Source organism: Dipodomys spectabilis, unplaced genomic scaffold (genome assembly GCF_019054845.1).
Source record: "Dipodomys spectabilis isolate Male_0828 unplaced genomic scaffold, ASM1905484v1 ptg000461l, whole genome shotgun sequence".
NCBI lineage: Eukaryota > Metazoa > Chordata > Mammalia > Rodentia > Heteromyidae > Dipodomys > Dipodomys spectabilis.
Window position 1 is genome coordinate 361,815 of NW_024871138.1, and position 12,529 is coordinate 374,343.

Here is a 12,529-nt window from a genome sequence, read left to right on the forward strand (position 1 = left end):
ATACTGGTGCCTGGAGGCCATAGCTCGGTTCCACTCTGGCCAGACCAGGCTCTTATTACCTCAAGAGGTCAGCGGAAGGGTCATTCAGACATTTTCCATCCTGTTTCAGAGAAAAACACTCCCCTGGGACCGCAGAAGGCACAGAATGGTTTGGAAGGGCAGATTCCAGCCGGCCCTTTGTCCTGCCACTAGCTTTGATCATTTGAGCTCTGCTGAAAGCTGTACTCCCTCTCTGCCCTCCCCCCAGGGGAGTGGTCTCTGGTCCAGCTGGAGATGGGCCGAGGAAGACAGGGAAAGACTCCTGTTCCCAAGAATTCTAGGGCGCGTGCTCCTTTGCGAATGTACCCGGGCATCTGGCTTGGCCATCTCCTGGGACCTTCACGCTTGCCACGTCTGAGTGCTGGGCATCATGGCAGGGCAGCATGAGGAGCCATCTGTGTGTGTGGTCAGTCTCCTCTGTCTCTGTCCTGGGACTTAAACTCAGTCTGGGCGCTATCCCAAGCTTTTGTGCTCAAGGCTAGTGCACTACCACTTAAGCCACAACTAGCTTGCAGGATTTGGGTGGTTTTTTTTTTGGGGGGGGGGGCGGTAGGGTGATTAATTGGCAATAAGAGATTTGCCTGCTCAGGTTGGCTTCAAACTACAATACTCACATCTCCTGAATAGCTAGGATTACAGGCATGAGCCACCAGCACCCGACCCCTTGCTGAACCGTCTTTTTCTACCCTAGAATGGCCCTAAGCTTCTTAATTTGGGGGGGAAAGCTCAGACCAGTGGTCACTTGGGACTGCTTTGGGGGCCTGTCCACCACACTGGGTAAGATCCTAGCAGAGATCAGCCACTGCGGCCTCCTCTCTTTGTGGAAAAGACTTTGATCTTTGCCTGGCTCCGGCTTGTGGAGGGAGGGGCTCGAGTTACAGCATTTCCACCCCCCCTTCCCTGGCCAGAGCTGGCCCTTCCCCGCCCCTTGGTGACCCTTGTGGCCAGTAGCTCTGAGCTTCAGGGCCTCTGGCCCCTCCCCAGCCCTCCTTTCTCTCCCCTTGGTGCTGCCCAAGGCTGGGAAGCCACCCCACCCCCAGTGGTTGGGAGAGGGGCCAGGCTGAGGAGAGTGAGGCAGCTCCGTGGATAGATAGGCTCTGAGAGCTCTTGGCCCTAGATCCTGCCATTTGAGGGTGCAAGGAGGGAGCATCTGCTGTAAACCCCAGACTTGGGGGTGGGGGGCTAAAGCAGGAACTGAGCCATCCGAGGAAAGGGAGGACCATCCAAGGCTGGGGCAGCCGTCCAAGACCTGAGGGTGGATGCCTGCAGGGAGTCCCAGGTCTGTGGGGTCTGAGGGGCCAGCAGCCATATCTCCCGACCCCCTGCCCCGGGGTCCCCATGCCCTCCCCGCAGCTGCTCCTGCCTCTGCTGCTCATCACCGGCATCACCGGGCCCGCCTCGGTGGCCGGGCCGCTGCCAGAGCCTGGGAGCCACCCTGGTGTGTGCCCCAACCAGCTCAGCCCCCACCTGTGGGTAGACGCCCAGAGCACCTGTGAGCGCCAGTGCACCGGGGACCAGGTGAGCACGGGCCTCACGCCCAGCCCTTCCCTGGCGGGGGCGGGGCCTTCCCAGGGGCCACTCCCTCCAGGTCTCCCCCTACCTCTACATGCTCTGTAGGAAGGGCACAAGGACACAACCTCCACCTAGCTGAAGGACAGGAGCTCCTTCATTCTCACCAAACCTCCCCCTCCCCTGCCTGACACCCCGCACTCTCACCAAACCTCCCCCTCCCCTGCCTGACACCCCACACTCTGACCAAACCTCCCCCTCCCCTGCCTGACACTGCCTGACACCGCTCACTCTGACCGAACCTCCCCCTCCCCTGCCTGACACCCCACACTCTCACCAAACCACCCCCTTCCCTGCCTGACACCCCACACTCTCACCAAACCACCCCCTCCCCTGCCTGACACCCCACACTCTGACCAAACCTCCCCCTCCCCTGCCTGACACCCCGCACTCTGACCAAACCTCCCCCTCCCCTGCCTGACACCCCGCACTCTGACCAAACCTCCCCCTCCCCTGCCTGACACCGCTCACTCTCAGAGGATGAGTGACCACCAGCCCTTGACCTGCCCCTGTACATGGTGCCCGGGCCGCCCCTGAGCCACGCCCCTGCTCCCAGGGGGACAGCACACTCCTGGAGGAAGGTGTGTGGACACTGTAATGGTGATGTGGCCAAGGCCTGCATCCAGATGTCCTGCCTGTGTGCCTTGGACACGATGCATCCTGCGGGGTGACCAGGGATGCTAGGATGTGAGGATTTGACCAGGTGAATAGGAGTGGTCTTGAAGCTCATACCCAGCAGGAAGCCGTGCTTCCAGGCCAGGCAAGAGGCAGCAGCAGGTTGCAGCCACGAGACAGGGTCTTAACCTCTGTCTCATCTGTGCACCTGGAGAAGGGGCATGGCCAGGCCTGTGGGGGGGGGAGGGGGACACGTGTGTGTGTGTGTGTGTGTGTGTGTGTGTGCTGGGAGGTGGAGGGGCATGGTGTGTGTGTGTGCTGGGAGGTGGAGGGGCACGGTGGGGTGTGTGTGTGTGTGCTGGGAGGTGGAGGGGCATGGTGTGTGTGTGTGTGCTGGGAGGTGGAGGGGCATGGTGTGTGTGTGTGTGCTGGGAGGTGGAGGGGCATGGTGTGTGTGTGTGCTGGGAGGTGGAGGGGCATGGTGTGTGTGTGTGTGTGTGTGTGCTGGGAGGTGGAGGGGCATGGTGGGGTGTGTGTGTGTGCTGGGAGGTGGAGGGGCATGGTGTGTGTGTGTGTGTGTGTGCTGGGAGGTGGAGGGGCATGGTGGGGTGTGTGTGTGTGCTGGGAGGTGGAGGGGCATGGTGGGGTGTGTGTGTGTGCTGGGAGGTGGAGGGGCATGGTGGGGTGTGTGTGTGTGTGCTGGGAGGTGGAGGGGCATGGTGTGTGTACGTGCTGGGAGGTGGAGGGGCATGGTGGGGTGTGTGTGTGTGTGTGTGCTGGGAGGTGGAGGGGCATGGTGGGGTGTGTGTGTGTGTGCTGGGAGGTGGAGGGGCATGGTGTGTGTATGTGCTGGGAGGTGGAGGGGCATGGTGGGGTGTGTGTGTGTGTGTGTGCTGGGAGGGGGAGGGGCATGGTGTGTGTGTGTGTGTGTGTGTGCTGGGAGGGGGAGGGGCATGGTGTGTGTGTGTGTGTGTGTGTGCTGGGAGGTGGAGGGGCATGGTGGGGTGTGTGTGTGTGCTGGGAGGTGGAGGGGCATGGTGGGGTGTGTGTGTGTGTGCTGGGAGGGGGAGGGGCATGGTGGGGTGTGTGTGTGTGCTGGGAGGTGGAGGGGCATGGTGGGGTGTGTGTGTGTGCTGGGAGGTGGAGGGGCATGGTGTGTGTGTGTGTGTGTGCTGGGAGGTGGAGGGGCATGGTGGGGTGTGTGTGTGTGTGCTGGGAGGTGGAGGGGCATGGTGTGTGTGTGTGTGTGTGCTGGGAGGTGGAGGGGCATGGTATGTGTGTGTGCTGGGAGGTGGAGGGGCATGGTGGGGTGTGTGTGTGTGTGCTGGGAGGTGGAGGGGCATGGTGTGTGTGTGTGTGCTGGGAGGTGGAGGGGCATGGTGGGGTGTGTGTGTGTGCTGGGAGGGGGAGGGGCATGGTGTGTGTGTGTGTGTGTGTGTGCTGGGAGGGGGAGGGGCATGGTGTGTGTGTGTGTGCTGGGAGGTGGAGGGGCATGGTGGGGTGTGTGTGTGTGTGCTGGGAGGGGGAGGGGCATGGTGTGTGTGTGTGTGTGCTGGGAGGGGGAGGGGCATGGTGGGGTGTGTGTGTGTGTGCTGGGAGGTGGAGGGGCATGGTGTGTGTGTGTGTGTGTGTGTGCTGGGAGGTGGAGGGGCATGGTGTGTGTGTGTGTGTGTGCTGGGAGGTGGAGGGGCATGGTGGGGTGCGTGTGTGTGTGCTGGGAGGGGGAGGGGCATGGTGGGGTGTGTGTGTGTGTGCTGGGAGGTGGAGGGGCATGGTGGTGTGTGTGTGTGTGTGCTGGGAGGGGGAGGGGCATGGTGGGGTGTGTGTGTGTGTGCTGGGAGGTGGAGGGGCATGGCGGAAGGGGTGTGTGTGTGTGTGTGTGTGTGCTGGGAGGGGGAGGGGCATGGTGGTGTGTGTGTGTGTGCTGGGAGGTGGAGGGGCATGGTGTGTGTGTGTGCTGGGAGGTGGAGGGGCATGGTGTGTGTGTGTGTGTGTGCTGGGAGGTGGAGGGGCATGGTGGGGTGTGTGTGTGCTGGGAGGGGGAGGGGCATGGCGGAAGGGGTGTGTGTGTGTGTGTGCTGGGAGGTGGAGGGGCATGGTGGGGTGTGTGTGTGTGTGTGTGCTGGGAGGGGGAGGGGCATGGCGGAAGGGGTGTGTGTGTGTGTGCTGGGAGGTGGAGGGGCATGGTGGGGTGTGTGTGTGTGTGTGCTGGGAGGTGGAGGGGCATGGTGGTGTGTGTGTGTGTGCTGGGAGGTGGAGGGGCATGGTGGTGTGTGTGTGTGTGCTGGGAGGGGGAGGGGCATGGTGGTATGTGTGTGTGCTGGGAGGGGGAGGGGCATGGCGGAAGGGGTGTGTGTGTGTGTGTGCTGGGAGGTGGAGGGGCATGGTGTGTGTGTGTGTGTGTGTGTGTGCTGGGAGGAGGAGGGGCATGGTGGGGTGTGTGTGTGTGTGCTGGGAGGTGGAGGGGCATGGCGGAAGGGGTGTGTGTGTGTGTGTGTGCTGGGAGGGGGAGGGGCATGGTGGGGTGTGGGTGTGTGTGCTGGGAGGTGGAGGGGCATGGCAGAAGGGGTGTGTGTGTGTGTGCTGGGAGGGGGAGGGGCATGGTGTGTGTGTGTGTGTGTGCGTGTGCGCTGGGAGGGGGAGGGGCATGGCGGAAGGGGTGTGTGTGTGTGTGTGTGTGTGTGTGTGTGCTGGGAGGTGGAGGGGCATGGTGGGGTGTGTGTGTGCTGGGAGGGGGAGGGGCATGGTGTGTGTGTGTGTGTGTGTGTGTGCTGGGAGGTGGAGGGGCATGGTGGGGTGTGTGTGTGCTGGGAGGGGGAGGGGCATGGTGTGTGTGTGTGTGTGTGCTGGGAGGGGGAGGGGCATGGCGGAAGGGGTGTGGGTGTGTGTGTGTGCACGTGCACGCTGGGCAGTGGTGAAGGGGCAGGGCCAGGCCCCAGGCCATGCTGGGAGTCAGGATGTCTGCTGAGCTGTCCGCGTCCCCCCAGGACTGCGTGGCTTCTGAGAAGTGCTGTACCAATGTGTGTGGGCTGCAGAGCTGCGTGGCTGCCCGCTTCCCTGACGGTGGCCTCATGGCATCTGCGGCGGCGGCGGGTGGCAGCCTCCTGCGAGGGCTTCCAGTGCCCACAGCAGGGTGCTGACTGTGACATCTGGGGTGGGCAGCCCGTGTGCCGCTGCCGAGACCGCTGCGAGAAGGACCCCAGCTTCACCTGCGCCTCGGACGGCCTCACCTACTACAACCGCTGCTACATGGATGCCGAGGCCTGCCTCCACGGCCTCCGCCTGCACGTGGTGCCCTGCAAGCACGTCCTCAGCTGGCCGCCCAGCAGCCCAGGCCCACCCGGGACCACCGCCCGCCCAACTCCTGAGGCCACCCTGATGCCACCTGCCCTGTACAGCAGTCCTTTACCACAGGTGGTGCACGTGGGAGGCACGGCCAGCCTCCTCTGTGATGTCAGCGGCCAGCCTCCGCCCACGGTGACCTGGGAGAAGCAGAGCCACCAGCGGGAGAACCTCATCATGCACCCTGACCAGATGTACGGCAACGTCGTGGTCACCAGCATAGGGCAGCTGGTTCTCTACAACGCCCAGCCGGAGGATGCCGGCCTGTATACCTGCACCGCACGCAACGCGGCCGGGCTGCTGCGTGCCAACTTTCCCCTCTCTGTGGTGCAGCGTGCGCTGGCCAGGGACCGGGCTCCGGGAGTTCCAGCCCCGGCCCAGTGCCTGCCCGACACGCAGACCTGCGCCAGCCTCTCCGTGCCCCACCGCGTCCTCTGGCACTTTGACCCTCTGAGGGGCAGCTGCATGACCTTCCCGGTCCTCGAATGCGACGGAGCCATGCAGGGCTTTGAGACGTATGAGGCCTGCCAGCAGGCCTGTGCCCGCAGCCCTGGAGACACCTGCCTGCTGCCCGCCGTGCAGGGGCCATGCCAGGGCTGGGAACCACGCTGGGCCTACAGTCCACTGCTGCAGCAGTGTCACCCCTTCATGTATAGTGGGTGTGAGGGCAACAGCAACAACTTTGAGAGCCGGGAGAGCTGTGAGGAAGCCTGCCCGGTGCCACGCAGGCCGCCTTGCAGGGCCTGTCGCCTCCAGAGCAAGCTGGCTCTGAGCCTGTGCCGCAGTGACTTTGCCATCGTGGGGCGGCTCACGGAGGTGCTGGAGGAGCCTGAGGCCACAGGGGGTGTCGCCCGCGTGGCCCTCGACGATGTGCTCAAGGATGACAAGATGGGTCTCAAGTTCCTGGGCACCAGGTACCTGGAGGTGACCCTGAATGGTATGGACTGGTCCTGCCCCTGTCCCAATGTGACCGTGGGTGATGGGCCGCTGGTTATTATGGGTGAGGTGCGTGATGGTGTGGCTGTCCTGGATGCTGGCAGCTATGTCCGTGCTGCCAGTGAGAAGCGTATCAAGAAGATCATGGAGCTGCTGGAGAAGAGGACCTGTGATCTGCTCAATCGCTTCCAAGACTAGCCTCGCTTGCCAGCCTTACTCTTTTCCTTCTTCCTACTGAATAAAAACCTACCCCTCACTGGTGGAACTCATGGTCTGCTGGTGCTCTTCCATATGCCTCCACGCCCAGCCAGCTAGGGTCTGGTTGTCAGTTGGAGCTTTGGCTCCTGTCTGAGGTCACTAGATCCACAGCAGTCTCTCCAGGGACACAGATAGGGACCAAATCCATTCTGCCTCAGTAACTATCCCTGGGTTGTTCCTGCCCCAGGAACAAAGCCGGGACACTTGCAAGCCCTGACTGCACAGGCCACACCCTCCCGTCCATCCACTCCCATAAGGGGTGCCTGGAGACAGTGTGTGGTAGATGTCTACCGTTGGCCAACAGGAAATGCTTTATTCAAGGCCTACTGGGCCCAGGATCTTGGCAGCCCTAGGGCCACTGGCCAAGAGCCCAGGTTACATGAGGCTGGTTATTCCCAAGGCCTGGCCCAGGGGAGCAAAGCCTGGGGTCTGGTCTATGCCCCACGGAGCCTTTAGCAGAGCTGCGGGATGAAGGAGAGGGTTACTCTTTCCGGAAAATCAGGCACTTGTTGTTGGCTGGCATGTCCACCTGAAGGAATGCTTTGCTGGAGTGGCCCTTGGTCCAGGGAGGATGCCGCCCCACCCCCAGTCCACCCTGCCTACCATCTTCTCCAGAGGCAGGCCATTAGCCTGGCCTAGTTCTTCCAAGACAGCTGTGTCCCGCAGCCCCCACTCGGGGTTCCTGCAGGGGGGTGGGAAGGGGGTGCTTAGAAGCAAGGGGGTTGGGTGGGCACTCCCCCTTCCCTCTGAGCAGGCCCCTCCCGCCCCCCTCACCTGCTTCTGAGGGCCTGGTCAAAGTCCACATTGCTCTGGGGAAAGATCTGGCCGTTGACTGCAAAGGGCTGTGGGGCGGTGAGCGCGGCCGTGGGTCCCACGTCCCGGGACCATTCCCCAGTGGGTCGTGGGGCCAATTTTCAGGCTGGGTTTCTAGGAAGGGAAAGGTCACCCCCTCCCTGCCCCCAAGAAGGGGGAAGGCAAGGGCCGGCCCAGGGCCTGCGGGGCAGAGAGACCAGCTAGTGCGGAGCCTGCCTGGGGCCCGAGGGGGCCCCGAGTTGCGGGGTAACTCACCCCATAGGCGATGAGCAGGGCACTGGGTTTGAGCAGGTGTCCAGCGGCTCTGAAAAGGCCCTGGGAGGGAGGGGGCGGGGTCACGCGCAGGGAGGGAGGGGGGCGGGGTCCCGCGCAGGGAGGGAGGAGCGGGGGTCCCGCGCAGGGAGAGAGGGCGGGGGCGGGGTCCCGCGCAGGGAGAGAGGGGCGGGGTCCCGCGCAGGGAGGGCGGGGGGCGGGGTCACGCGCAGGGAGGGCGGGGCGGGGTCCCGCGCAGGGAGAGAGGGCGGGGGTCCCGCGCAGGGAGGGAGGGGGCGGGGTCCCGCGCAGGGAGGGAGGGGCGGGGTCCCGCGCAGGGAGGGAGGGGGCGGGGTCCCGCGCAGGGAGGGAGGAGCGGGGGTCCCGCGCAGGGAGGGCGGGGGCGGGGTCCCGCGCAGGGAGGGAGGAGCGGGGTCCCGCGCAGGGAGGGAGGGGGGCGGGGTCCCGCGCAGGGAGGGAGGGGCGGGGTCCCGCGCAGGGAGGGAGGGGCGGGGGCGGGGTCCCGCGCAGGGAGAGAGGGCGGGGGCGGGGTCACGCGCAGGGAGGGAGGGGCGGGGTCGCGCGCAGGGAGGGAGGGGCGGGGGTCCCGCGCAGGGAGGGCGGGGGCGGGGTCCCGCGCAGGGAGGGAGGGGCGGGGTCCCGCGCAGGGAGGGAGGGGCGGGGTCGCGCGCAGGGAGGGAGGGGCGGGGTCCCGCGCAGGGAGAGAGGGCGGGGGCGGGGTCCCGCGCAGGGAGGGAGGGGCGGGGTCACGCGCAGGGAGGGCGGGGCGGGGGTCCCGCGCAGGGAGAGAGGGCGGGGTCCCGCGCAGGGAGGGAGGGGGCGGGGTCCCGCGCAGGGAGGGAGGGGCGGGGTCCCGCGCAGGGAGGGAGGGGGCGGGGGTCCCGCGCAGGGAGGGAGGAGCGGGGTCCCGCGCAGGGAGGGCGGGGGCGGGGGTCCCGCGCAGGGAGGGAGGAGCGGGGTCCCGCGCAGGGAGGGAGGGGGCGGGGTCCCGCGCAGGGAGGGAGGGGCGGGGTCCCGCGCAGGGAGGGAGGGGCGGGGGCGGGGTCCCGCGCAGGGAGAGAGGGCGGGGGCGGGGTCACGCGCAGGGAGGGAGGGGCGGGGTCGCGCGCAGGGAGGGAGGGGCGGGGTCCCGCGCAGGGAGGGCGGGGGCGGGGTCCCGCGCAGGGAGGGAGGGGCGGGGTCCCGCGCAGGGAGGGAGGGGCGGGGTCGCGCGCAGGGAGGGAGGGGCGGGGTCCCGCGCAGGGAGAGAGGGCGGGGGCGGGGTCCCGCGCAGGGAGGGAGGGGCGGGGTCCCGCGCAGGGAGGGAGGGGCGGGGTCCCGCGCAGGGAGGGAGGGGGCGGGGTCCCGCGCAGGGAGAGAGAGCGGGGACGGGGTCCCGCGCAGGGAGGGAGGGGCGGGGTCCCGCGCAGGGAGGGAGGGGGGCGGGGGTCCCGCGCAGGGAGGGCGGGGGCGGGGTCCCGCGCAGGGAGGGAGGGGGCGGGGTCCCGCGCAGGGAGGGAGGGGCGGGGTCCCGCGCAGGGAGGGAGGGGCGGGGTCCCGCGCAGGGAGGGAGGAGCGGGGTCCCGCGCAGGGAGGGAGGGGCGGGGTCCCGCGCAGGGAGGGAGGGGGCGGGGGTCCCGCGCAGGGAGGGCGGGGGCGGGGTCCCGCGCAGGGAGGGAGGGGGCGGGGTCCCGCGCAGGGAGGGAGGGGCGGGGTCCCGCGCAGGGAGGGAGGAGCGGGGTCCCGCGCAGGGAGGGCGGGGGCGGGGGTCCCGCGCAGGGAGGGAGGGGCGGGGTCCCGCGCAGGGAGGGAGGGGGCGGGGTCCCGCGCAGGGAGAGAGAGCGGGGACGGGGTCCCGCGCAGGGAGGGAGGGGCGGGGTCCCGCGCAGGGAGGGAGGGGGGCGGGGTCCCGCGCAGGGAGGGCGGGGGCGGGGTCCCGCGCAGGGAGGGAGGGGGCGGGGTCCCGCGCAGGGAGGGAGGGGCGGGGTCCCGCGCAGGGAGGGAGGGGGCGGGGTCCCGCGCAGGGAGGGAGGGGCGGGGTCCCGCGCAGGGAGGGAGGGGCGGGGTCCCGCGCAGGGAGGGAGGAGCGGGGTCCCGCGCAGGGAGGGAGGGGCGGGGTCCCGCGCAGGGAGGGAGGGGGCGGGGTCCCGCGCAGGGAGAGAGAGCGGGGTCCCGCGCAGGGAGGGAGGGGGGCGGGGTCCCGCGCAGGGAGGGAGGGGGGCGGGGTCCCGCGCAGGGAGGGAGGGGGCGGGGTCCCGCGCAGGGAGGGAGGAGCGGGGTCCCGCGCAGGGAGGGAGGGGCGGGGTCCCGCGCAGGGAGGGCGGGGACGGGGTCCCGCGCAGGGAGGGAGGGGGGCGGGGTCCCGCGCAGGGAGGGAGGGCGGGGGTCCCGCGCAGGGAGGGAGGGGCGGGGTCCCGCGCAGGGAGGGAGGGGGGCGGGGTCCCGCGCAGGGAGGGAGGGGGCGGGGGTCCCGCGCAGGGAGGGAGGAGCGGGGGTCCCGCGCAGGGAGGGAGGGGCGGGGTCCCGCGCAGGGAGGGAGGGGGCGGGGTCCCGCGCAGGGAGGGAGGAGCGGGGTCCCGCGCAGGGAGGGAGGGGCGGGGTCCCGCGCAGGGAGGGAGGGGGCGGGGTCCCGCGCAGGGAGAGAGAGCGGGGACGGGGTCCCGCGCAGGGAGGGCGGGGACGGGGTCCCGCGCAGGGAGGGAGGGGGGCGGGGTCCCGCGCAGGGAGGGAGGGCGGGGTCCCGCGCAGGGAGGGAGGGGGCGGGGTCCCGCGCAGGGAGGGAGGGGGCGGGGTCCCGCGCAGGGAGGGAGGGTGCGGGGTCACGCGCAGGGAGGGAGGGGGCGGGGTCCCGCGCAGGGAGGGAGGGGGCGGGGTCCCGCGCAGGGAGGGAGGGGGCGGGGTCACGCGCAGGGAGGGAGGGCGGGGGCGGGGTCCCGCGCAGGGAGGGAGGAGCGGGGTCCCGCGCAGGAAGGGAGGGGGCGGGGTCCCGCGCAGGGAGGGAGGGGGCGGGGTCCCGCGCAGCCCCCCCCCCCCCCCGCCGGCGCCCACCCACCTTGGTGCAGCGCAGGGGGCTGATGTGGGCCATGTTGATGCACAGCAGCAGGTCCAGCGACTGCGGCCGCACGCCCCACTGCTCCCACTCCCAGGTCACGTCCAGGTGCAGCGGGGCCTTCACGTTGGACAGGCCCTGGGCGCGAGTGGTGGCCGCAATGCTGTGGAGGCAGCGCGGGCCGGGCTGAGAGGCGCGGAGGGCGCGGGGCGGAGGGCGGGGGGCGCGGGGCGGGGGTCGGGGGACGGGGGGCGGCGGGCGGGGGGCGTAGGGCGCGGGGCGGAGGACGTGGGGCGCGGGGCGGAGGGCGCGGGGCGGGCGGCGGGCGGCGGGGGGCGGGGGGCGGCGGGCGGGGGGCGGAGGACGTGGGGCGCGGGGCGGAGGGCGCGGGGCGGGCGGCGGGCGGCGGGGGGCGGGCGGCGGGCGGCGGGGGGCGGAGGGCGCGGGGCGGGCGGGGGGCGGGGGACGGCGGGCGGGGGGCGGAGGGCGCGGGGCGGAGGGCGGAGGGCGCGGGGCGGGCGGCGGGCGGGCGGCGGCGGGCGGGGGGCGGCGGGCGCGGGGCGCGCGGCGGCGGGCGGGGGGCGGGGGGCGGCGGGCGGGGGGCGGCGGGGGGCGGGGGGCGGCGGGCGGGGGGCGGCGGGCGGCGGGCAGAGGACGGGGACGCGGGGCGGGGGGCGGCGGGCGGGGGGCGGCGGGCAGAGGACAGGGACGCGGGGCGGGGGGCGGCGGGCGGGGGGCGGCGGGCGGGGGGCGGCGGGCAGAGGACGGGGACGCGGGGCGGGGGGCGGGGGGCGGCGGGCGGGGGGCGGGGGGCGGCGGGCGGGGGGCGGCGGGCAGAGGACGGGGGCGCGGGGCGCAGGGGGCGCGCGGGCCGCCCCCACCCTCCCGGCCCAGCCCGCCGGGGCCGCCGCGCGCGCACCTGTCCAGGCAGCGCGGGTCCACCTCGGACGGCTGCCACTCGGCGCGCGGGAAGGCCCGCGCGAAGTGCGCGGCGTGCTGCCCCGAGCCCGAGGCCACCTCCAGCACGCGGGCCGGCCGCCCGGGGTCCACGTACTGCCGCAGCACGCTCAGGATGGGCTCCTTGTTGCGCTCGGCCGCCGCCGACACCTGCATCGCGGCTGCTGGACAGCACGGCGGGGCGCGGGGCACCTCGGGAATTGTAGGCCTCCCCGGCGCAGGCACCTCGGGAATTGTAGGCCCATCGGCGGCGCGGGGCGCGTGAGGAACCCTGGGCCTCCTCGGCGCGGGGCACGTCGGGAATTGAAGGCCTCCCCGGCGCGGGGCACGTCGGGAATTGTAGGCCTCTCCGCCGCGTGGGGCGCCGTGGGCCGCCCCGGATGGGCCTCCCGTCCTTCCTGCAGGGGTTCCCAGCAGCTGGAGGCGGTGCCGCGCAGGGATGGCGGGGCCGAGCGTCCGCCCCCGCCGGCCGCAGCAGCCCGCCCGCCTCTCCTCACGCGCACTCTGCGAAGCTGGCTTGCGTCCTTCCGTTCTCAGGTTGCGGACAGTCGGTTTAAGTCTTTAGACTCAACACGGGGTGGGAAAACTAAAAGGCTGACTGCGCCGCCCGGGAATCGAACCCGGGTCGCAAGAATGGGAATCTTGCATGATACCACTACACCAGCGGCGCTGTTGGGACGCGAGCCGTTCCAGAAGCCT

General features: G+C 70.5%; 2 protein-coding genes and 1 non-coding gene across 3 annotated transcripts; 1 reads left to right on the forward strand and 2 right to left on the reverse strand.

Annotated features, from left to right (window-relative positions):
• Positions 1-872: 872 nt before the first annotated feature.
• Positions 873-6,741, forward strand: Wfikkn1 (WAP, follistatin/kazal, immunoglobulin, kunitz and netrin domain containing 1). Its single transcript, XM_042668654.1, is given in 3 exon segments — positions 873-1,557; positions 5,211-5,311; positions 5,313-6,741. Coding segments are annotated over 3 exon segments (1,668 nt in total). The 5' UTR covers positions 873-1,377; the 3' UTR covers positions 6,700-6,741.
• A 306-nt stretch (positions 6,742-7,047) lies between these two features.
• Positions 7,048-11,986, reverse strand: Mettl26 (methyltransferase like 26). The gene is made up of 6 exons (XM_042668631.1): positions 11,793-11,986; positions 10,877-11,036; positions 7,828-7,887; positions 7,534-7,601; positions 7,363-7,441; positions 7,048-7,288 (listed from the first exon to the last, which is right to left on the reverse strand). The coding sequence occupies exons 1-6, from the start codon at positions 11,984-11,986 to the stop codon at positions 7,241-7,243; spliced, it is 609 nt and encodes a 202-aa protein (XP_042524565.1). The 3' UTR covers positions 7,048-7,240.
• Positions 11,987-12,429: 443 nt separating this feature from the next.
• On the reverse strand, positions 12,430-12,500 carry Trnag-ccc. The gene has a single exon. It is a non-coding gene; the product is annotated as a tRNA-Gly (tRNA).
• Between the last annotated feature and the right edge of the window lie 29 nt (positions 12,501-12,529).